The sequence below is a fragment of the Strongylocentrotus purpuratus genome, unplaced genomic scaffold (assembly GCF_000002235.5).
Source record: "Strongylocentrotus purpuratus isolate Spur 01 unplaced genomic scaffold, Spur_5.0 spur5_scaffold_7, whole genome shotgun sequence".
NCBI lineage: Eukaryota > Metazoa > Echinodermata > Echinoidea > Camarodonta > Strongylocentrotidae > Strongylocentrotus > Strongylocentrotus purpuratus.
Window position 1 is genome coordinate 31,255,741 of NW_022145613.1, and position 25,307 is coordinate 31,281,047.

At 38.0% G+C, this 25,307-nt stretch overlaps 1 protein-coding gene and 1 long non-coding RNA gene across 2 annotated transcripts; one reads left to right on the forward strand and one right to left on the reverse strand.

Moving 5' to 3' along the window:
- Positions 1 to 24,062, forward strand: LOC100891358. The gene is made up of 4 exons (XR_004062025.1): positions 1 to 365; positions 12,674 to 12,743; positions 16,061 to 16,229; positions 22,315 to 24,062. It is a non-coding gene; the product is annotated as an echinoidin (long non-coding RNA).
- LOC115919814 lies at positions 4,540 to 12,618 on the reverse strand. The gene is made up of 4 exons (XM_030974161.1): positions 12,355 to 12,618; positions 8,694 to 9,025; positions 8,018 to 8,290; positions 4,540 to 6,585 (listed from the first exon to the last, which is right to left on the reverse strand). The coding sequence occupies exons 1-4, from the start codon at positions 12,466 to 12,468 to the stop codon at positions 4,644 to 4,646; spliced, it is 2,661 nt and encodes an 886-aa protein (XP_030830021.1). The 5' UTR covers positions 12,469 to 12,618; the 3' UTR covers positions 4,540 to 4,643.
- Positions 24,063 to 25,307: the final 1,245 nt, after the last annotated feature.

Below are 25,307 nucleotides of genomic sequence, written 5' to 3' on the forward strand. Positions count from 1 at the left end.
CTTAGTTTCGTCTTCAAATGATCCAAAAGAGGCGGAGCCCTAATCCCAGTCTCGTAATGATTTCCGCGCGTGCAGCTTTCTATCTAGTTATTTATAAACGTATTTGGATGGAACACACCACACTCTGAAAAGCGTTTGCATGGCTAGTGAATCAGTAATATTAAATAACTATATAAGTACGGTGCTTAATATTGTGAGTTGATCTATATAGCGCTACGTTTATTCGTTCAGCTCTCTGCCTTCGCCTAGCCTCTTGGACCCCAGTTCACACAAAACCAACAGATAGGCCTACAGAGCTTTAGAGATGGATCGTCGACAGAAAACCGTGCTGCTCTTTCTGGTATCAGCCTTCATTATGTTCATGTGCCCCGGCGGCGAATTTTTTTTTCCCAAACAGGTTTACCTATGAGAGTAAAATCCTGCCTCCTGATTGGTTCAGAGGTATACGCGTCATGAATATTCACGAGCTGAGTTCACAGCACTGTGGCTGAGCTGCAGTACCTAGTATATGTATTACGCATGCGCGTGGACTTCAGTTTTGCTGGCCATTTAGGTGTACAAAATGTATGTGAGCTAGCTGTGGTGCGTGCGAGGGGATTTTTATTGGGGGAAGGGGGGGGGGGGGGGGGGGGGGTCTGTTTGTGAACATTTCTGGTTATTCTGGTGCTTGGTTTATATAGTTTTACCAGGTTGTCAACTAACAAGTCCCTGGTTTTACACTGCGGATTTTTTTCTCTCAAAGAGTTCACTTACAGTACACACACTAATATTCCAATTTCACACATAGGCTATACATACAAACACTATCTTTCTCTCTCTCTCTCTCTTCCTCTCTCTCGCTCTCTCTCTTTCTCTCTCTCGCTCTCTCTCTCTCTCGCTCTCTCTCTCTCGCTCTCTCTCTCTCTCTCTCTCTATAAACACACACCCACCCACCCTCATGTATTTACAAACACATAAGCAACAAATGCACACACTAGCTGTCAAGAATACACAAAAGACACACACAAGGGGTATGAATTATCTTATCAGGATGGTCCGACATGAGATGGTTGGATGTGGTTCAAAGCCACTGTGTTGCTCTGAGCATGATATCTTGACAAACATTTAATATTATCACCCGTAACTGAAACCAACACACAATTAATATCACGGTATTAGTCTCTTTTTTGTTCCACCAAGCTAATTTTTGCACCTTGCACAAATGCACTTCTCAACACGAAATATTTCACTAAATTTGTTTAGTTATTTTCACTCAAAATTAATTCAGCCATGCTCACTTTTAATCACTTCACTTATATCTTATTTAACATTGAATACAATGCAGTTGCATGGGTTGTTCTTTTATTTTGTTAACTCGGCAGAGGCCACGGTCATGTTCAAGCATTTACGCTTACGACATGTGGTCTCCTGCTTTTTCCTTTTGTATGAAACTTTTATTTTAACTAGAAACAAATTTTGTCAAACTTACATGTTATTCATTATATTTATTTGTATGTTTCTTTGTATTGATATGAAAAAGTGGAAATAAAACAAACAAACATATGAGTGGTTCTGGTTCCTTTGTGACAGATGAACCTGGCCAAAGAAAACAAAGGACATAAAGTAATATATACAGGCTCTACACACATGTCAAAGACAAGCTTTTATTATTAATATGCATACCAAGTGCACATTACACTGATTCATCTCTTATTTAAACATGAATATCTGACTAAGTCCTTTTCAATCTTTATATCTTCAAACTTCTTTTCTCAAGATTATCTAACTTAAATCAGAATCAAAACAATATTTAAAGGACATCCATTTCATTGCATTAATTTGAGCTTTCAACAATAAATACAAACAGCAGGTTCATAACCTTTGACCTACTTTCATGAATTTAAACTTGATATGACATGCACAGGATATGATTTTACATTTTCTGTTATTAAGATACAATCCCCACACACATTTATTTCACTGCCTCTGTCAACTAAATTTGAGACTCCATATATATTGCATGTATGTGTCACTGCTTTTGAGACTAATTCAGAATACATAATAACATAACCTACTGACACTATATACTGACAATTTCAAAGCATTAAAATAAAAAATAAATCCCAATTTTAATTAAAACCTGAACTCTCACTATTTATTCTCAGATTCGAAATTAGACATGAACACTCTATGTGCAAGAATTTAGCATGACCTTTCACATAAAAAAAGTAGTATGAACTTTTACCCAAATTATTTTCAAGATTTTGTTCTATTAATAATCTTTCTTTGTCAATACATTGAACATTCTAATTACAAGTATGTATTACACTTACTGAAATCTATGACAAATGTCACCATTTTCTTAAATGAACAAAAGTTATCTTGAATGAACTAAAATCTAAATTAGCCAATTAAATCATCAGTCATTAAAATGACTATATGCGTGAGATAATATCTTACTTGCAAATTCACTCATGCCTCCATTTATTTCCTTCAAAAGTTATAATGTGCCTTCATTCTACCCTACAAGACTATTTTGTGTCTCATATAAGTTCTTAACAATTTTCATAGCATTATGCCTATAACTTGATTAACTCACTTCGAATCTAACTTGGTACAATTTACTTGACAGAAATTGTTTATATGCCTGTGATTGAAGTATTTTTGTGCTCACAAATCAAATTTGGGAAATATTAAAGGAGAATGAAACCCTGGGGAAAATCCACTTTAATGAAAAGAGAGGATAGAGATAAGCAATTTTTAAAAGTTCCATCAAAATTGGTTACAAAATGAGAAAGTTATGAAAGTTTGAAAAGCCTCAATTTACTTTCTATGGCGATCCTCAAATTGGCAACGTGCTTCAAAGTGGCAGGTTTAGTAGTACAATGCTCCATATGTTTTGTACACAAAATTCATATTTTCCCAATTATCTCTGAAGGTGCAGCTTGTCTCCTTCTTAGCTCAAGATATATATCATGGGAAAATGTATTTGATAACATACATGTATGTTGAGTTCACAAAAAGACAAGCAGCATCTTCAGAGATAATGGAGAAAATATGAAATTTTGTGTACAAAACATATTGAGAATTGTACAACTATAGTGCGGTTCGCAAAACTTTTCAAACTTTCATAACTTTCTCATTTCGTAACCGATTTTGATGGAACTTTTTTTTTTAATTGCCTCTCTCTATCTTCTCTGTTCGTTAAAAATAGATATTTCCCCAGGGTTTCATTCTCCTTTAACTCTTACAGTGCCAAGGGTTTTGCTTGTTCCCAAATTCTACCAAATCATGTACAGTGCTTGCTTTTCGAACGCCTGTAAATCTCCAACATTAATTTCTATACAGATATGCTGTACACAAAAGTTCTACAAACATTTATTACCCTTTCAAATGATACAAAATAATTCCATTAATTCAATGTCATGCATGAAAATTATTTTGAAATAGAAATGAGCTTAATCTCTCTTGACCTTTCAATTTTCATTTCTCATTTATTTGCTATTGTTTTATGCTAAAAGAATGGATCCTTTCCCAATATCTGCAGTTTTCTAAAAACAAAACAAATCCAATGGTAGCATAATTATAGTGACTTATAAATATTTAAAATACTATATGTATCCTCTAGACTATGTCATATATCATATGTCATATACATGTATGTCAGACCATATATCCATCTTTCTAAGTGGAGTAATGTTCAATTAAAAATGTAAAGTCTCTTAGCACGGAAAGAATTAAAGTTTGAAAGTTTGTATAAAATCAGATAATCTGTTCAAGAGTTATCATCAAATTCTCAAGGGTTCAGTAAATCCCTATTATTGGGATACCTGGTTTAACTAGCTTGGCAGCATCTGTGATGCTATTGTGGACAAGTCTCCATTCATTTTGTGCATCATTTTTTTTAAATTGATTTATATTAAATTCTAAGCCAGGAATCAACATAATTTTCCCAAAAATGCTTGCAGAATCAATCTAGCCATGTCATACTCAAACCGATTGAATTAAAAGAATCTATATTTTTCTTGAAAATGAAGAAAATGTTAAATTCTGTGTAAAAAATGAATGGAGAGTTGTCCACAATGACATTACAGATGCTGGCAAAGTTGCCAATTCATCCCCGTAATAAGGATTTACTTAAACTCTTGAACAGATTGCCCGCTTTCGCTCAAACTTTCACTGTCTAACTCTTCTTGTTCTTCTTTATTCACTGAAAGCACACTGATGTCTGGGTTTCAATTAAAGAGAAGGTTGAGTTCTGGGAAGAGGTGAAAAATAATTTGTGAGCATTACTCATTCTTATTATGCAAGTGTGCAGAACATCATTTAAGACATGTTCCCTGAAAAGCATGGCTCTTCAAATGCCTTCATATTCTAAATATGCATGTAACATCGTAAAAATCTGGGGGGGGGGCGGCTTTTTACGCCACATGTTCGTGTAGTCCCATATACATCTTTCTGTGCAAGTGTTTATAACTTTACCAAGACTTGGCCAAATTTCTTATCATTTTGATGATTCCAGAACCTTGCAATACACACAAATTCTTATATGCTAGATGATCAACCTTTTCTGGTTGGTTCCACACCGTTTCTTTCACAATGCAATCGCATGACCAGAACTCAACTTCATCTTTTACTGTCTAGCTGACTATACATGTAACTAACTACCACTTTGAAGATTTATTTTGACCAATCCCTTCATTGTTTGTTACACACTGACTGAGAGAATGGGGTGCTTTCCTTGGTTTCTTTTTTGGAATCAACTGGGAACTGTCCACTGTCTTTCGCTTCTTCAATTCTCTTAGCTTTCGGCCAGTGTGAAGGCATCTGCGGCCCCCAAGAACAGTCTTACGTCGACTAACAGCAGCTGGCTGAACTTTGATGGCCACTCCCTTCCTTCGAGCCTGTTTCTTTTTCTTTGAAGAGGTCATATCCAGAGAAGCACCAGTGTATTTACCGAAGGTCTTCAGGGCACCAACAAGGGCAGAATTTGTTTTCAAGGAGTTGAACTGTTGAACATAGGATTCAACAGGCTCACTGAGTTCTTCCGGATCGCGCTTGAGCTTTGCAATTAGTTGACTGGCACAGTCATTGATAGCAGCTTCCAAAGAGGCTAATTTATCATTGCAGGGTGGTTCACCTCCATCAACATTTGACTGCAATGGACCACTGCCCCTCATATCAAACTTATTCTGCAGCATCCTCTGAACATTCAAAGACTCCACAGCCACATTGGAGCTGGGCGGAGCTGCAACTGAAGCAACAGAAGGGCACTCGGATTCAACTACATTATCATCATCACTCAGACTACCCATCTGGTCTGGTACCTGTACCCCAGGATCCTCTTCTAGTGGCAAGCCTGCAATTGGTAGGGATGTGAACCATCCTGGTCTCACATTCTTCTGACCAGTTGCCAGAAATAGCATGTGTTCCCGCAAGTGAGGGTCTCTGAGGGGCAAGAAATTCAGCGAGGTCTCGTTGAAATGTCGCACAACGGCATACTGGTGCTTGCAGGGAGCGCCATTCATTCCTGTAGTGCATGTGCACACTCCAATTTCTGTATCCACGTTGTATTTTGTTTCCTCCTTCGTCTCACTCTTCACCTCGTAACAATGGGCACCAATCTTGGTGATGCTGGTGGCTGGAATCGATGACCCACCAGGGAGGTACTTTCTTGAAACTGTCACATCAACACGCCCATTAGCCAAGTCAGTGAGTCTACGCTCGTAGTAACTGGAGACACGTGTCACAAGAAAGTCAAACAGCTGAACAACATTGTACGCTCTCACTCGCTCAAAGATTTGATCCTTGAGAATTCTCATTGCCGCCTCGGCATAGTTGTTGGTGTTGTTACCCCGAGTGGGTAAGTCTTGACGATAGCACACAGCCCATGCTTGACGGCGACTATACAGTTTCTCAACATGTGCTAGGAAGTTTGGATAGAGGCGAGCAACGTCACTACCCTGGAGCTCTTCATATGCTTCCTCAAGAGTATTCTCAGACATTGAGAATGTCATCTTTTTGACAGCAAAAAGCAGCTGTGGTCTATGCTCCTTCCTGATCTGATTCTTTCCTTCCCACAGGAATCTCCACACCGCCTGCAGCAAGTGGAAAACACAAAGAATTAACGTAGCGTCTGGAAAAACTGCTGCCAGGCTCTGCCTTTCTGCCTCGCTATCATCAGACAAAAAAACACGAGGGCCAAGTGTACCACGGCCAAAAAAGGCATCTTTTGGTATGATGTCCAAGTACAGTTTCAATGCCAGGGTAATGCAGTCCCTAGACTCAGAGGTCACAATCAGGCATCCCACGGGCAAACCACCAGCAGCACTGTGGGTCAAGAGCATAAATACCCTGCAGTCATATCGATCCATACCCCCCGTAGCATCGATAAAGACAAGTTCTCTGCTGTATTCATGCTTCTGACTGCAACGTTTCATGAGCGGAGAACATAGAGCGATGGCAATCTTGTTGTTGACCTGATCGATCTTGGCACAGACTTCACCCACCTCACTGTTGTACCCTGCAATGGCAGCTTCAAGGTCACTCAACATTTTCTCGCCACTTGCAGCACCATATGCCTTGTCAAAGATCTTCCGGTACAACCTGGAATACAAAAATATAAAAATGGATAAATGGTAACTATAACATGGTAAATGTTTTAGAATACTAATTTACATCTTCCTACTACAAGATGTTATTCAGACATACGCATGACTGAGAGGATCGACCAAGAGAATTTTTCAATGATAGGCAACAGAATGCATTACAATGAGGATTTATTTGAAAATACACATTAATTCCAAATTTCTTCAGTTATGTTTAATGAATCTTAAATGGGCAATGCCATGAAATTTTCTACATAGATTCAATTTTTAAAGTTATATTTTGATTCCTTAACTCCCCAATTGATATGTTAAATTAAAAAATTTGACCAATGACCTGTGAATGATGAGATCAAACTTATTCAACAATGCCAAAAGATCTTGTCTGCATATGTTACAGAGAACACATATTAATTGATGCTACATGTATTTGAGGTTCTCTGCATTTCAGGATGTTCTTCCTGGTTCTCGCAATTGGACTTTCAAAAGCCTCTGCAACCAAAATGCAAGTTGCAAGCATACAACTCATATTTGCTATTCAAGTATCCAAACATGTTTCATGGATTTTTGAACAATTATTCTTTCAACCTGCTCAGCTCCGTCCCTAAAAAACCTCCAGATCTCATGCCTTCAGTGACATCAACTGTCAATCATTAGTGAGCTATCAATCAACGGTGTTATGTAATAGCTTTGCCAGAGCTATTCAACTGTTTACAGTACAACATAGGAGTTGCTATGTCAGACATGTATCACCAGTGTAAGAGTCAGGTTTGAACAATTCCTAGCACACTCTTAAACAGAGTAGAGACAGCACAGCAGACATTTTGCATGGATATATCTATTAACTGCTTGTAACCAGCTAGTCTCAATAATGAGTCTCTGCATAGTTTTGTTGTCCAAAATCGAGGGTATCTTGATGGATTTCCATTAAAACTAGATGGATTCTTGACTGCGCGCAGTCAAAATTTATGCCTCCGCCATTGCCAGATCAGAAATATATTACACGCCTAACTTCTTAAATTTTCAAATATTGACCTGTGTGACCTTTGACCTTGTGACCCCCAAATCTTATCAGATGCACAGTCACTCCCATACATGCATGAGCCAAGTTTGAAGATGATCCCTTAAATGGTTCTTTAGTTATCGCGAGAACGAGATATTTTCAGGTATATAATGACCTCTGTGATCTTTGACCTTATCACCCCAAAAACTAATCAGATCATCGTCAATCCTATATGTATACTTGGACCAAGTTTTAAGTTGATAAAGTCAAACGGTTCTTTAGTTATCGCAAGAACGAAAATGGGATGGATGGCAGATGGACGACCCGATAAAACAATCCCTCCGGCAACCACTTACGATGGGTGGGGGCATAAAAAATGACATCTTTTTTTTGGGGGGGGGGGGGGCAAGACTATAATATGAATTCTCACCTGTGACAGAATTGTGTGTCTGGACAGTTTGCACGGTCAGCAGCTTCATACACATAATCTTGGTCATACTGTAGTTGCAGATCCAGTTTGTGTGTGTTCAAAGCTGATGCAGGTGAATGGCCTTTAGAGAACAAGTCTTTGAATTTCTCAATCGTCTCCTTGCTGACATCTCTGTGCTTCAGTGTATCGGCACTATCATTCATGTGGTTATGGGTGTGAGAGATCTTGACAACAGTTTGATAGGCTGGCAAGTGAAGATCCTTACTTTTGGCTCTGAAATTGACAATGAAAGATATAAAATAAAATATAATCTTGAAGAACGAATGTAACCAATAACTTTTAACCCCTGGCATTTTTATTCAATACAAACTGAACCAAACAATTGAATACTGGAATACAGGAAGGGCCCAACTCCACCATTTGGGGCATATTGTGTTAACCCAAAGAGGTACACAGCTTTCATAAGGTCTATTAGATTAATCTGCTTTTGCTCCTCAAATTGGCAACAATCGTTAATTTTGTTTATTTTCATATTTTGACAAAATTAAATATGGATATAACATGAGATCAACATGAACGATTATAGCAAATTTTAACGAAAAGTTGCCAATTTGTATTTTTAAATAGTGATTTTGTTGTTTTCATCATGTTGCCAACTTATATTTTTGAAACTTACCTGCTTAGTTTCCCAGGAATCTTTTTAACAGTCACAGCTAGCTTCGCTGGACAATTCGTGTTCTTTGACGACATTTTCTGACTTGCTGTTTCAGACCGAGGAAGAGTCTTGTGTTGGCAACGGTAAAAAACCTTGAACAGATTCACCCATCCATTTTTTAGCTTTGTTGCTCCAACACGGAATGTCACTTTGGTGAGCTGTTGGTATTTTTCTAGCCACAGTTTAGCATCATCTTCATTGGAAATGTCAATTCTGAATTCTGCCTCATATTTGCCATCCGCAACCTCTTGATAATTGCAAATGTGGTAGGCATAGTCAGGTGGAAGGGATTCCTGTAATTTAAGAAAGAAGACATGTTTAATTGAAGAGTCATGGTTGACTAAAGTTGTGCTTCACAGATGAAGTTGGCGAGAATAAAGTGAATTGTGGTTTGTATCCACTTGGTCTACTAGCAGATCGATTCTCACATTGTCTAAAACCAGTTAATCTCTTGCCAATCAATCACTGAATTAAACACCAATCATACAAATCACTGCCAAACTCACAAATCCTCTCTCCTATTAAGTCTCTAACTTATCATGCCAACAGAACTCTAAATCAATACCTCTTACACAGTGTTAGTCCAGTCCAGCTCTGTATGAGTTTTATTATATGAGGCTGTACATGTGCTTCATGCAGATTATATTCAAATGAAAAATACGTTATCAACCAATACCAAAATAGGATGTATGAATAAAAATGAATATTCATAAGAAAAAGGAGAAGAGAACCATTGATAAGTATGAAGTTGAAATATGTAAATGAGAAGAGAACATACCACCTGTTCTAGCTTTATGAGTTGGTATGCATGTGGTGGAGATGAATGGACGAAATGAATATGCAAATGATGTGAAATGAATGAGAAGAGAACCATTGATAAGTAAGAAGTGGAAATATGTAAATGAGAAGAGAACATACCACCTGTTCTAGCTTTATGAGTTGGTATGCATGTGGTGGAGATGAATGGATGAAATGAATATGCAAATGATGTGAAATTAATATGTATGGGAAGAGACTAGAGAAACAAATAGTAACTATAGCATAACAAGCCCTAACTGGAGATTAGACGAAATGGTAAATGGGCTTAGTGGCAATTATACCAAGCAAATGGTTAGTAGATGAAATAGGATTAGACCATGTGGGGTGATGAAACCAGACGAAAATCTGGTGGGTGCAGACCAAGTGGCAATTTACCTGATGTTGGTAAAGCTAGCACCTATGTACATGAGCCTATACTGTGCCCCCCCCCCATATGTTTCAATGTTTATGACAAATCAAATGGCAATTCTACTTTCATGGGCCTCCGACTCTGAGGCATTGACCTAACGTTAGGTGTAGCGGGAAACAGGCTGCATGGAATATTTTGGCACAGTGCCCACCCCCCCCCCCATTTTTTCAAGCACCCGAAAAGTGCCCCTTTTAACTTTGTAAGAAGTACCCCTTTTTACATACGAATAGTGCCTCTTGTACATTGACAAATGCCCCTATTAATTTGTAAAAGTGCCTCTTCCCCTTTTCAACTCTGATAAGTGCCCCTTTTATTTGGACACGTGCCCCTTTTCCTTCAACAAGTTCCTTTTTCCTTTGCAATAAGTGTCCATTTTCCATTCTCCTCAATGCCCTTTTTTCTTGGTGCCCCCCCCCTACTTTGGAAGTCGCTCGGCCGCCCCTGTCTGTTCCCTTTTCCACCGCAGATTATGAACATATCCTGATAGTTAGGCCTAATATTAACGAAACAGTGACAAGCTGAGGTGACCGTGTCATGACGAAAAGCTCTCGTTCGTCATATATTAAAACTATACCCCACACTTTAACACAGCAGTCAATGTAATCTGATGGGCTACCCCATTTTTGTTTCTCTCGTTAAAGTAAAAGTCCACTCCAAAAATAACTTACTTTCAATAGAAGCAGAAAAATTAGACAAACCAATCAAAAAAAATTGAGCAAAATCTTATAAATAATAAGAAAGTTATAAATTTTGAAAAAGTATGTAAAAGTATGGAACTATGATAATCACTACACAAGTTGCCAATTTGGTTATCAGGTTGTGACGTCATGTCCTCACTATCTTTCAATTGCTCTATGTGGTTTAATCCCATTTATTTCCCTTTTTATTCCCCAAAACTTGATTTCCCCATGCCTTTGCCCAGGTTATGATTTGTATCATATTGCGTGAATAACATTTCACAAAATCTTTTATGAACTTTGAAGAATTTATACTATATTCTGAATATTGTATATTCATAATTATTGATTTTTATATAAATAGTTTATCAAAATTTACATTTTTCATAATTTAACTGGAAAAAATTACTAGATATTAGTGCATCCACACAAAAACATATTACTTTTAATCTAACTTGGATGCTGGTGTGAAGAAGTAAGATTCTTAAGGAGAAAATAGGAAATTTATATCATCAATATAAAGAAAATAATTAGTGGATAGTGAGGACATGACGTCACAGACTCATGAGTGAGTTGCCAATTTGTCTAGTGATTTTCAAAGTTTGTAATGCCATTAAAAATTCATAACTTTCTTATTAGTTATCCGATTTTGCTCAGACTTTTTTGATTGGTTAATTAGTCTGATTTTTCTGCTTCTATTGAAAGTAAGTTATTTTTGGAGTGGACTTGGGCTTTAAAACTTTGAGAGAGCTTCTGGTGGGGTGCCTCTACCATATGGACCTACTAGACTACTACTACTTGTGATAGTAGTAGGTCCATGCTCTACCCCATTTCGTTTCTTTCGTTAAAAACTTGGACAGAGCCTTGAGGCTCTTGAGTGGGAGATTAAGATAATATTAATGGATTGCAGCTGGACTCTTCATCATCTTATGTAATACTAGACCTAGTGTAAACAAACTCTTACTGGGGCTCTGAGAAGTAGGAAATAAGTATTTTACTTGTTTTAAGATATTTTCATGTCCAAAAGTCACTAATAAGTTAGATGAAGACCAAAATGAAAGTTCGAACGAAGCAAAATGACCCATAATTGGCGATATAGGGTCTACTGTAACAACAATTTTAACTCTGGCAGCAACCCCTGCATGTGTCTCTTTCTCCCTTCTCCCTTCCTTTCCCCCTCTATCATGCTTATCTCTCTCTCTCTCTCACTATCACCTCATCAAGGTCTCGGTGGGGGTGGATTACAGCGCTAGTGTTTACTTCGGCCATGTTCGGGCTTTTCACAATCTCAGCTCTAGATCTAGTGCCTAGTGGTGAAAGTCAAATGGAGGTTTCACAACGAGTTTTCGTCATGTAACATTACTATCTCATAGGCCTACTCATACATACACACAACAATTAACCCTAGACAATCAAGTACTGTAGTACTACTAGACCTACTAGTAGATCTAGATCTAGGGCTAGGCTAGTTACCTAAATCTAGGCCTATACGGTAGGTACTAGTAGCCTATATCTACTTCAGTAGTACGGTATTACTAGCCTAGATCTAGCTCTAACAGTAGACTAGATCTAGGCTAGATCTAACGTTACTCGTTACTTAGGCCTAGACCTAAACAATTTTAACCAAACTGCTGCACCATAATTCATAGACTAAATTCGCCTATGGCGGTATGGGATGGGCCGATTTACAATTTCACAATAATATTGTGGTACTTACATAAAGACTTGTATGGTTCTTGCAGAAGAAATCGGTATTCTCTTCTTTAGAGCGACCAAAATTGCAGAGAGTTGTACTTGTAGACTCCGCCATAATACTAATACAATAGCTCATGTAAAAGTTATAACTTAGAGCCAATCACTGCGCATGCATATCCATGCATGCAGTGTACTATAGCCTACGTACTATAGCTGCGCTGCATCAACGAACTAGTATCTTTCAGCTCAGTCATGAATATTCATGATGCGTATACCTCTGAACCAATCAGGAGGCAGGATTTTACTCTCATAGGTAAACCTGTTTGGGAAAAAAAATTCGCGCCCCGGCGAGACTCGGGCAAGCTGCTGTTGCCCCACCTTTTGGACTGCCTACAACGGTCATTGTTACAGGTTGGTTCAGTCAGGGCCGGATTTTGTAAAGGGGTGGGGTATGATAATTTATCATTAATATTGGATATTCTTAAAGCGCTCATGATTACCACTCAAGATGCTGAAGGAACTTTCCTATTACCCCCAGCTGCCCAGCATAGGCCTATTTAAAGGTAATACAAATTTTGTTATGGGGTCATGAATTTATTGAACGAAGCATATGCGATCGTACAATATTTAATTATCGTTGTCGCGGTTGAAATTGAGTCAATAGTGATGAAATTGTAAATAACAAACTCCTTATGTTGTAAAGCTCCCTCTCAAGATCGCTATTACTTTAGCTTCAAAATAATAAGTTTCTTGACTGAAATCGACCGATTTTCTATTCCCGTTTGGTAATTAAAGATCAGAACTGCATATGCCAAGATGTTTATGGTCGCAGCTACCATTGTATGGCCGTAGGCGATATTTGAAAATTATCGGGAACACCGATAAATTTGATATTTTAATTTCTCGAAATCCTTTGTGTTTAAGAGCCAAATTGTTTCAAAGTTGCTTATTCTTAAAGTAGGTTTTACAACGGTAATAATTGCAATTTTGTTTTAAATTTTATAATCCAATCCTGCTGAAATATTACCAAAACTTTGTATTACCCTTAATCAAGTTATATTATGATACGCTTTACTTTCGTTGCTCATTGCATTCAAGGAAGTTCTTTCTGCCACTATATTTACCCATGTAACACCTGGGTGGAGAGTGGCAAATGTAGATTAATGTATTGCCAAAGGATAGGAGTCCAGCAACAGGGTTCGAATTAACTCACGAACTTCGCATCCCCAGTCAAGTGTTCAAAACTACTGGACTACGACACTATTACAGTGCCGAAAATCAACACTGTTATGGGGACAAATTTCTGTTGGCTATTTTTAAGGTATATACAGTGTGTATGCCAATAGGGGCCACGAGCCAGGTTTGCTCCACCTTAATTTGCAACTTTGTCGTGAAGTCGTCGGCGGAGGTCCTTATTAAAGTAGCTGTGCAAAGAAATTTCACAAAATGGGCAAATAATATATGAGAGGAAAGCTTATATCATTGAGAACACAATTCGTTTGATTTAAGGTTGTGTAAATATTGATTAGACACTCCAATAAGCATATTGTCCAAACCCTGCTCAGAACTTCAAGTCCTGGCTTGAAAGCAAAATATACGGGTTCTGAATCATGACGTCATGCGTGAGACAGGGAGCTCTACGGTACGGGCCATCTGATTGGCGAGACGTTTAAGTCTCTCAAAGATTTATATCTAGAAGCTGGTTCCGATAAAACTTTTAGTCGAATCCCCAATTTATTAAGTCTTGAAGACTTGAAATATTTTAAGTTTCAAAATGAAAAGTTAAATAATTTGCATATGTACACAATTTATGTTTTTATATTTTACATCATTAGTTTGTATATTGTAAGACATTGTTGAGTATTCTTGTTTTTTAGAGTATCGATTGTAATAGTAAATTCATTATCTTTTGTTTTGTTACATTTTTTAAACCGATTTAATTGTACCAAAATACTTTGTTAAGCTATATTTAAGGGGTTAGGCTCGATTAGCACATGTGCTATTATCTTGCCCCTTTTACCAACCAATAGTTTCTCTTCTTGTATATGTAAAGTAATTGTATGAAATGTATTGCTTTTGGTAAATAAATGAAATCAAATCAAACTCAAATGGTATAATTCAAATACCATTAAGGTACCCTTTGAGTTATATCAGGGGAAAAAAATTAGCCCCCGAAATGTCAAAAAGAGCCCCCGAGAGTCATAAAAGAGCCCCCCAAAATTGCATAGATTTCAATATGCAAAACAAATAAAATAGTGTTATTTTCATGCAAGCAAGCTCTGAAATACCCTTCAAATACCATTAACCATTCAGATTACCCTTCATTTTTTGTAAGGGATATGCTTACAGTATTTAAATTTGACTGAGACCCCTGGGCCAAAATACACCCCACATGAGGATTTCGCGTGTTTTTTTTCCACAATTCACACCCTAAACAGGTATTTCACAAAAAAATGAACTCCTAAACAAGTATTTTGAAATATTATTGTAACCCCTTGAGCATTTTGAAGTGCGATATGGATTACCATTTAGATTGTTGACAATGTACGTGAGGTATAGGGGCTTCTTTAAGTGTTTTACATTAGCAAGCTGACGTAACCGAAAGTTATAGACAACCGGCTTCCCGACCAGCTTTCAATTCGGAGTCGGCAGGGATCTAGAAAAATACCCCTTAACGCGTACAGCAAGATTTTTAAAAAGTACCCTTTTTCTTGAAAAATGGACGTCACCGCGTCCAATCTAAAAAAAAAAAAAACTGTATTCTTGGTCATGCACGCATGCACAGTATTTATATTCAACTTAGACCCTGGGGGCAGGAGGGGGGTGTGAGGTCTCAGGTCACCTCAAGTATTCCTGCAGGTTTAGGGCGAGGATGTTTGTGAGGAGGGTGAAATTATTATTAATGATGGCGCCAACCGTCCCACGACGGATCGTAAGGAGGGTCGATCTGTGAATTACAGGAGTTGGCCTACGACCCGACCGGGACCCGACAGTGGCAGCGAATAATATATACGCACGTGCAAAAAGACGCGCGGCGGACTGTGACCATCCATAGCAAAAGACGGGGCCGATCAGTACAATATTCATATGTCCCTCAATGCCTATAAGTGACCTCCATCGTGATCTAAAGAGATGAAAATATAAAGTGCCTTGCTTACCAATACCAAATACTGTTTCGATGACGCGACTCGATCGACGACGCGGGCCTTGGATAAAAAAAAATGATGTAGCTGAAGTTCTCGTTTTCAGCACCACAACGCAGATTCACCTAGTCTAGTTCTGGACCCTATATTCGTCGACTATAAGCGTTAAGCCGAGTGATGCCGCGATCCTTAGTGATGGCGCGACCCTCGAGAACCGCTCGGTAATATAACAAAAATCAATATAGGGTCCAGAACTAGACTAAGATTCATCCCGAATGCGATCGTAGGATCAGCCGACCACGTAATCCTCAACTTCACACATGAAGGTCTTAATGCCGTCGTAGATCACGTCGGTCGTGAAAATCGAAAGTTCCTGTCTAAAAAATAACAGGCTTGTGGTAATTGTTCCAGCTTTCAAATATCATTCTGTATGTGAACAGCTTTTACTATGCATTTCTTCTTCTTGAAATCAATATGACAATAAAATTTCCTCCTTCGCCTTCTTCTTTCAACCCCCCCCCCCCCCCCCCCCCCAGAGCTTCTTTATCCTCATTTTCTTTTTATTCTCCTGAAATATCAACACAGACTATTCAGTGACCGGAAGACTTGGCATGAAGCAGAGGAATTTTGCAACCAATTCTCGGTGCCGTCTCTAGGCCTGGGTGAAACAGCCAGAGATAGCTTGGGACATCTCGTATCCATCAATTCTCCAGATGAACACGATTTCGTCGCCACTTACTACAAATCTGCCACGGTATTCACAGTGCTCCGATATTAATGATAGTACACTATTAGTAACAATAATGGACTTAATAATAATAAAAATAGTAACAATAACAGTAATCATGGGTGTCGATCCCGGGGGGGGGGGGATGGGGGGGGGGGGGGATGGCCTGAACAATCATCCCCCTCCCCCCAATAATTCACCCTCCAAAAAACAAAAACAAAATTAATGATGAGAGCCCGATGAGAGTAGTTAATGGTTATTACTCGCAAGATGACCGTCAATATACACATTTTGTTATCTCATTTTCATAATACATACATATATACGAAGTAAATGTGACAACCGTATATGAGACAAGAATAAATTGAATTCTCGTTCATACGGCTTCATCAGCAATTGATGAATTTATTCAATTTGTTTAATCAACAGCATCATAGAAATTCAATGCGCCAGATGCAAGACGCAGCGTTAAAAAGCAACGAGCTAAATGTTAAGCGCGAAGCGCAAAAGTAGCAATCTGCAACATTAGACAATCCTGGACAGTGTAAGCATAGATGAACTCTGTGACAAATTCGTGATGAGATCGGAGACAAGGAGAAAGATTTTCGGACATTAGTATGACTTATAGGATAGTTTACTAGTTGTTATGTTGTTTCCGTTCACCCTTTTTAAAATTCACGTCATTGTATCTTTATTTTTATTTTTTTCACTCATTTTTTTTCCTGATATTTCCTTTAAAAATTCATTTTTGGAGAAAGATTATTATGTCACAACTTATTTTTGTTTTATTGAAAAGCTGATTTAGGCCTATGTCACTGGCGTATTTCATACAAGTGATTTATAAATGTTCGTGATATCACATGATTTTCAACAAAATTCGCGTTTCTTCATTTCTGTTGCAAACTGACACATTACCAAATAGCCAGAAAGAGCATATATTTTGTATAGTCACTAATGGACCTAAATAGTGGCCGTTAACACTAATTGTAGTATACAATTCCTTTCCAGAAGCTATTGCGCCCGCCCCCCCCCCCCCACTCAGTGTTATTTAGGGTACGCATATGCTCGTTCCCTCTTTTTGAAAGCACCCCCTATCTGAGGACTGCCAACATTTCCGAAACCCCCTTTCGCGGGCTTTTCGCGGGCTTTTCCTGCCTTGGAGAACCCCCTAAATCAGGAAAAATGCTCAATGTAACCCCCTAAATTCGGAATAATTTCTCAGGGGTCCAAAGAGATGAGAGAGAAAAAGAAAAAACACACCCTTTTTAAAGAAATCTCCGGGTGAAAAGTCAAATACACCCCTTTTTTTTACAATTCTCGAGCCGAACTTTGTCGCACGAAAAGTACCCCTTTACCGGACATTTTGGTAACACGCTTGCGGTCATTCCGACCCCTGAGTGGGGGGGGGGGGGGGGGGGCTATTGCGACAAGCACTGCCGGGAAATAACATGCTACCATTCACTCGGGCTGCCCAATAAACAAAATCACGTGAAAATCACGTCAATATCAAGGTATCGACTTGAGGAGAGTTACGTTCTTCAAACACCTGACATTTACGTAAATGTGTTAATACGTTTATTGCACTAGGTAACTTAAAACACACGTACACTAAATCACGCAATTGTCACTGCAATATCACCATTGTAATAACGTGATTATCCCTACCTTGGAGACCATGGTTTGTAAACCTGATACTCCCGTGTTTGTTTGGTTATGAAATTACATCTTCATAAACGAAATTATTGCGTCACAGAAATACGTGAAGTGTTAGTGATAGTTTTAGTCAAAATATCTGCGTGAAATTCACGTGAATATTACGAGGCTGACTTGAGATGAATCATGTTCTTCATTCACGTGAAATTTACGTCGAAGAGGAAGTATGTTACTGTAACCCGCGTTCAACCCAATAATTACGCAAATATTACACAATAAATGAACTAAAATAATAATAATCATCCCGTTTGTGAACATCGTGTCTTGGATCTTCCATAATTACGTCCAGGCGCGCTGGTAGTAGTTTGGGGTTAGAGGGGGTTGGGGGAGGGGGGTGGGTGCAAACATCCCAGAAGAGAAAGCTAGTTGCAACTGGTCCAGTTGATGAACCATTTAATGCCAACTGGTAATCCTGGAAATTGAAATGGGCTAAATGATCCAGTTGATCCAGGCCAGTTATACTTCAACTGGTCTAGCTGAGCCATTAGAAACATTTGGTTAACTTCCAACCAGTTGAACAGCAACAATACTTCAATACTGGTACGTCTGTATTTCCAATGTAAAGGCATTGGTAATAAGTAGACTTACATAATTTAATTAATCGAAAAAATTTCGTATACTTGTACTTTATTGAAATTATTTTAGTTCATAGTTAATGTTTCCCTTATTCATGTTTAACTAAATGTAATTTATACGAAGTAGCGAAATGTCCTAATAACTGGTAATTTATATTTGTAGTATTTTCGAAATGAATTGCATATAACTAAATCATCAGTAATTAAGAAATATGCTGTAAATTCAGATAAATTGTTTAAAAAACATAGATCTGCACGCACCCCATTTTCAATATGCAAATTAACTGGTGTCAGCTGGTTCAACTCGAAATATGCCAACACTCAGTCATCAACCGGTGCAACTGGAAATATGCACACTCCAGTTATCAACTGGTGCAATGAAAATATGCCAACAGTCAGTTATCAACTGGTGAACATAGAAATATGCCAACAGTCACGGTATTACCACCACGGAACTTAAATGGTAACTGTGAAACCATCAAGACACCCAAGAATAACTCATTTTCACACCTGGAAAACACGGAATACCCAGCTTATATAAATAATCCGTTTGAGTCACAAGATTATCACCGCGGAACTGCTGGCAACGTTGACTACCATTTAAATAGGTGTTTTAAGACACCTAATCATGACTAATTATTCACACCTAAAAGTCACGTATGCCCAGCTTAGATTAATATTCCGTTTAAGTCACGAGATTATCACCGCGGAACTGCTGGCAACTTTGACTACCATTTAAATAGGTGTTTTAAGACACCTAATAATTACTAATTTTTCACACCTAAAAGTCACGTATGCCCAGCTTAGATTAATAATCCGTTTGACTCACGGGATCATCACCGCGGAACTTATGGCAACTTTGACTACCATTTAAATAGGTGCTTTAAGACACCCAATCATTACTAATTTTCACACCTAAAAGTCACGTATGCCCAGCTTAGATTAATATTCCATTTGAGTCACGAGATTATCACCGCGGAACTGCTGGCAACTTTGACTACCATTTAAATAGGTGTTTTAAGACACCCAATAATTACAAATTGTTCACACCTACATATCACGGATTCACAGCTTAGATTAGTAATCAGCTTGAGCCACGTGATCATAACCAAGAAATTTATGGTAACTTTGAAACCATTTAAAGAGGTGTGTAAGACACCTAAGAATTACTAATTTAATATAACCAGAGATTCACGGACAGAACAATAAGACGATTAGCCGGTGTAAGTAACGTGATTATTACCACCAACCTTGGATAACCTGTGAAACCAATCGATAAAGGTGCTTACAAGACCAAATAATTTCGTATTTATCGCCACCATCGGTTAACGGACAAAAAACTCGTTGCTTGGTCAAGTGGTATTTGGTCATAAACACTTAATTTACAGAGGTAAGTGGAATCACGTTACTCCAGTCGCGTGATAAACTGGTGGTTTTTAGGTTAGATGAAAACGTGAACAGGAATAACTTTTTTGTTTAAATGAAGGCACGTGTCGATAACGTTTAAATCTAGTTCAAAAGGCACTATACTTTAAAATCACTTAAAATACACTCCCAAAAGAGGTTACTTTTTAGTGTTCTGTTTATTGGGTGCACATGCAAAGATTTGCGAACGAACGTTCCATACGTACATCATGTGGAGAAACTGAATTCAGACAAGGATTAATGTACAGAACAGTGCAACGAATCGTATTCTTTCTCTAATAATTTAGTGAAACGGCAAAGCTTCCGCGCTTCACGCGGGAGGGGGCAACTGAATTCAGACTAGGATTAAGAGTTAATCAAATGAAACGTCAAAGTACACGATACAACGAACATCTTCTTTTTCTAATAATTTAATGAAACGTGAAAGCTTCCGCGCTACGCGTGGGATAGGCGAAAGTGATTTAAGACGTGGATTAAGAGTAATAATCAAATGAAACGTCAAAGCTTCCGCGCGTCGCGCGGGAGGGGAAAAACTGAATTCAGACAAGGACACGATACGACGAATCGTCTTCCTTCTCTAATAATTTAATGAAACTAAAGCTTCCGCGCTTAGCGCTGGATGGGCGAAAATGAATACAGACAAGGATTAAGAGTAATAATTTATTGAAACGTCAAAGCTTCCGCGCGGGAGGGTGGGAGCGAATTGCACTCAGACAAGGACACGATACAACGATCGTCTTCTTTCTCTGATAATTTAATGAAACGTCAAAGCTTCCGCGCTTCGCACGGGAAGGGGGAAACTGAATTCACACAAGGATTAAGAGTCGAGAATGGTATCTTGAATAATCTAATGAAACGTCAAAGGGGAACTTGATTCAAACATTAAGGATTAAAAGTCGAGAATGGTACATGAAATCGTCTTCTTTCTTCAATAATCTAATGAAACGTCGGAGCTTCCGCGCTACGCGCGGAGGAAGGGGAACTTGATTCAAACATTAAGGATTAAGGATGGTACATATCGAATCGCCTTCTTTCTTTAATAATCTAATGAAACGTCAAAGGGGAACTTGATTCAAACATTAAGGATTAAGGATGGTACATATCGAATCGCCTTCTTTCTTTAATAATCTAATGAAACGTCAAAGGGGAACTTGATTCAAACAAGGATTAAGAGTCGAGAACGGTCCAACGTATCGTCTTCTATCTCTAATAAGTAAATGAAACGTCAAAGCTTGCGCGCTTCGTGGGGGAGGGCCCTCCCTGCACCCAACCCCATAGGGAGCGCACTTCGCGCGCTCTGTAACTCTCATGGCCTCGCCCTTGGGGAGGGGTGCAACCCGGCCACACGCTTCTACCTCTTGATTGCTTTGATCCATTGCCGAAAATATTTTGGCACATATCATCCCCCCAACCACGGATACAATAAGAACAACAAAAACATGAACGAATAATCATAGTAATCATAATCATGATGATCATGAAATTAATAATTATAGCGCATATTATATACATGTTTTTGCCAAAATGTCTTTAAACATTTCCAAAGAGCTCTGGAGTATTACCCCGCCTCTGGTCTATATAGCTGCATATAGACAGGGCACTGAAGCATTTAACAAAAATATCTTCATACCTCTTCCCATTCACTTCACCTGGGTCGAGTGCGTAACAGATGTTTTGCCAAAGGACCTTATTGCCCAAGCAGAGCTTTATGAATTTATCAATTACTATAATTGACTTATCTGTGACGCGTGCCTGTATTAATTCTTATTTTATTTAACATTGCTTTCTTGTTTCTGGGAGGGTGAAGGGGGTATATGCACAATCAAGTCCATGATATATGGATATGAAATGTGTCAACGTTATTATGGTCTATACGTCATATATTTTCTATGATGGCAGGGGGAATACAATATACATAGCACTTTTAGTACAGTCCATTTTAAGGCTAAAATTCAACATAATTTTACATCTGTGATTGAAGTAGCCTATCTGATGACAAAGTTGATTTTTATTTACATACTTTAACAACTAAAATTTACATATTATGGAAGTTGATCTATCAGACTAGATATAACTTCACAAGAGCGTCGTCTACGATCTTTTTTCCTGCAAAATCTTTGTACGTGACTACGTGCCGTACAGTTTCGTAAGAAAAAGGTTCCAGGCTAGGGCTACGTCTAAAACTACAATGTGCAAGGTCCAAATCACAGTCACTGCACTTATGTCATTAATTTACATTTGCCACTTTCCACCCAGGTAAAGGAAATTGTATACCCAGTATAGGAAGAAATTCCTTGAATAATTGAGCGCCTTTTTCAAAGCTAGTTTTTGTAGCCGTGCTAAAGCTGATTGCAGGACGCTCAGGAAGAGTATTATTAAGATATATGATTATGTTTCAGGGTACCTCTCATGATTTATGGCTTGGTTGCCACGACACCACCAATGAGGGTACGTTCAAGTGGACCGACCGATCACCGTTCAATTTCAGCATGTGGTATTCCAACCAACCAAGTAACAGTGGTTCGGGTGAAGACTGCGGTGAGATGACGGTCACGTTCGGCTACGAGTGGAATGACGACGGATGTGACGGTACTACATATTTCATGTGCAAGATTCCAATTTGGTAGATAATTTGATGTAAGCTAGCGCTAGCTGTGACAGGATCATATCTGTCTACCATTTTTTCGTTCCTGTCTTTTGTCTGGTATCAAGTGCATCTTTCATTTAATGCAACAATTTTTTGCAATAATATCGCTACTAGCCACGATATATCAAAGGTGGCATGCATAATACATTTTCACTGTATGTACGGAGTGCAGGGGCAGAGACAATGTATTTTTTTAAATGACCGTTTTTAGAGCGAGGCCGAGTTTGCCCGAAGTCCGAGTTAGCACGGATTCGTTATAGGAATAGTGCAGTGCATGGGTACTTTACGTGCAAAGGTGTTGACTCTCCTCTATACAGGGCCTCTATTTAACGTCCAAAATAGTGATGGATGGATGGAACGTTTCCACTGCAACATAGCCTGTGTTTATGAAACGGGGGGGGGGGGGGGGCACATAACACAAAACACAAGCTTAAGTCATCTGCCTGGGTTGGAATCGAACCCATGATCTATGATTTGACAGGCAAACGCTTTATCTACCGAGCCAACTCACCTCCCTACTTTTTATTTTTGTATGGGTAAATTGCTCCATAATGATAATCCCACTTCATTCTCGATCCTACTGTCATTCATATGGAAAATGAGAGTTTGAGCTTTGAAATCATATTTTCAATAATACAAAATTAATTTTCATTTCCTTAAAAATCATAATCAACCAAATGTATCAGTGAATCGCTTATTTTGGACAAATGGGATCCTATCACTACCACTTCAGATTATGTCTTAATGAAATAATGATAGAAAGTGAGCTTTCCAATGATGTATATTTTGATGAAAAATAATTTGGAATTCTTGAGTAATTGACAAATAAAATACAGTTTCCTTTTTCATTTAGGGACATCCTGTACTAACCATGCATATCCCATACTTTTCCCCTCTATTATCAAAGTACATGTATGCGCAGATACATGCAGAGCCTCAATATTTGATATCTCCATAGTAAATGTTATAGTTGATGCATAACGAAAAAGACCAAACCAAACGAAAGGCTGTTAATACCAACTACATCTGAATAATTGCACTTTATTAAGACTTGGGAATAAATTGAGTTTAATTTAAAGCATGCATACCATTATAGATGAGAAGCATTTTTCTGTGTCATTTCTAAATACATGTACACCTGTTCTTGATAAATAGTGCATTTATATGTGTATTATTTTCTGGATAGAACTATAGAAATATTAGACATAACATATCATCATACATATTTGAACTAAAATTATAACATATCTATATGTATAGTAGGTACAGGATACATCTGTACAAACAATCTTTTATCAAGGTATATTATTTAATTATACATTAACGTACAAGATTTCACAAGATAAGAAAGGAAAAGCTGGGGAAATGGAAGGAGTTTAGAGCCAGAAGATATGAACATGTTCCAAAGTATAAATTTCTTACCTAGCAACTGGAATGATGTAGATTAATTATGGTGGATGTCTTGAGCATTTAAAAATAAAAACAAATCTAATTTCAGAATACCTGTCAATGATCTGTGTTCATTATTTGAGTGCATAACATTAACATAATTCTCATTACCTAGTTTATGTGCAGACAGTGCAGTATACTACTCACTGTACAGGGCAGACCTTGACTGAGCAGAACATGATAAAGGTTTCAATGCCACACCTTTAGAAACAATTCAAGATAAGCAAAAGGTGGGGATGGCGATTAGCGCTACCAAATTTCTAAGTGTCCTTTTGGTATCTCGGACCAATTACATTCATGATTACTTAAAGTTAGTATTACAATGTAAGTATTATACGTTAATGATGTATTGATTATATAATTTGTATAATATCATGATCATGTTTTAATATAAAATTCGTTTGTAACTTTGAAAAAATACCATGAAGAAAAATTAAATAAACAAATTCAAATCAAATCAAATATCTCACTCTCTAGAATACTGCAAAATCGCCATCATTGGCTAAAGTCCTACCCTAGTATTAGTTACACAAAAACATATGTACAAATACAAATACATCTTCTTATGGTGTTACATACTATCACCAAGTTTGAAGTTCATTCCTCAAATGGTTCTTGAGATATTGCGTTAATGAGAAAGCTCGAATAAGGACGGAAGGACAACCCAAAAACATAATGCCTCTGGCACCACCTTCGATGGGTGGAGGCATAAAAACTGAAAAACCCATCAAAACGAATACTGAATAAATGTTCATGAAAGTTATGTAATCACCTTTCATTTATGCACCAGTTGTACATCCTATGAAGTACTTTTTTCAAGGGACAAACAAAGGTACATGTATACATGAGGCACCCTCATCTCTTCGGCAGTGAATATTAACAAGGGAAACGCTCTCGGCGGTCTCGCCTGCATTACGCAATTCGATATGATGAAAAATTGAGGTTGGAAGATTATTTATAGGCAGTGTGGCCTATTAGCAGGCCCCCAAAAATGAAATCCTCTGAATATAATCAGCATTTTGAAGTGAATATTGATCAAGCATCATGAACAAATAAGAAAAATTTATTCATTTATTCTCATATTAAGTTGTGAAAACATAGTCCAAGTCTACTGACCTCAAATAAGAAAAATTGATTCATTTATTCTCATATTAAGTTGTGAAAACATAATCCAAGTCTACTGACCTAAAATGACCTTTGACCTTGTGACCTGGAATTTGTGTCATATAACTTGTGAAGCTTGATAATCCTTGGGTACAAGTTTCATAGAATTTGAACACTTGAAAATATGCTAAA

Bases quoted from the DNA above. Each gene is read 5' to 3' on its own strand.
- LOC115919814 (XM_030974161.1), bottom strand. From the start codon at position 12,468: ATGAGCTATTGTATTAGTATTATGGCGGAGTCTACAAGTACAACTCTC. The intron at 9,026-12,354 runs GTAAGTACCACA...CTTAAATTACAG, and splicing joins AGAACCATACAAGTCTTTAT to GAATCCCTTCCACCTGACTA. The intron at 6,586-8,017 runs GTGAGAATTCAT...TTTGTATTCCAG, and splicing joins GACACACAATTCTGTCACAG to GTTGTACCGGAAGATCTTTG.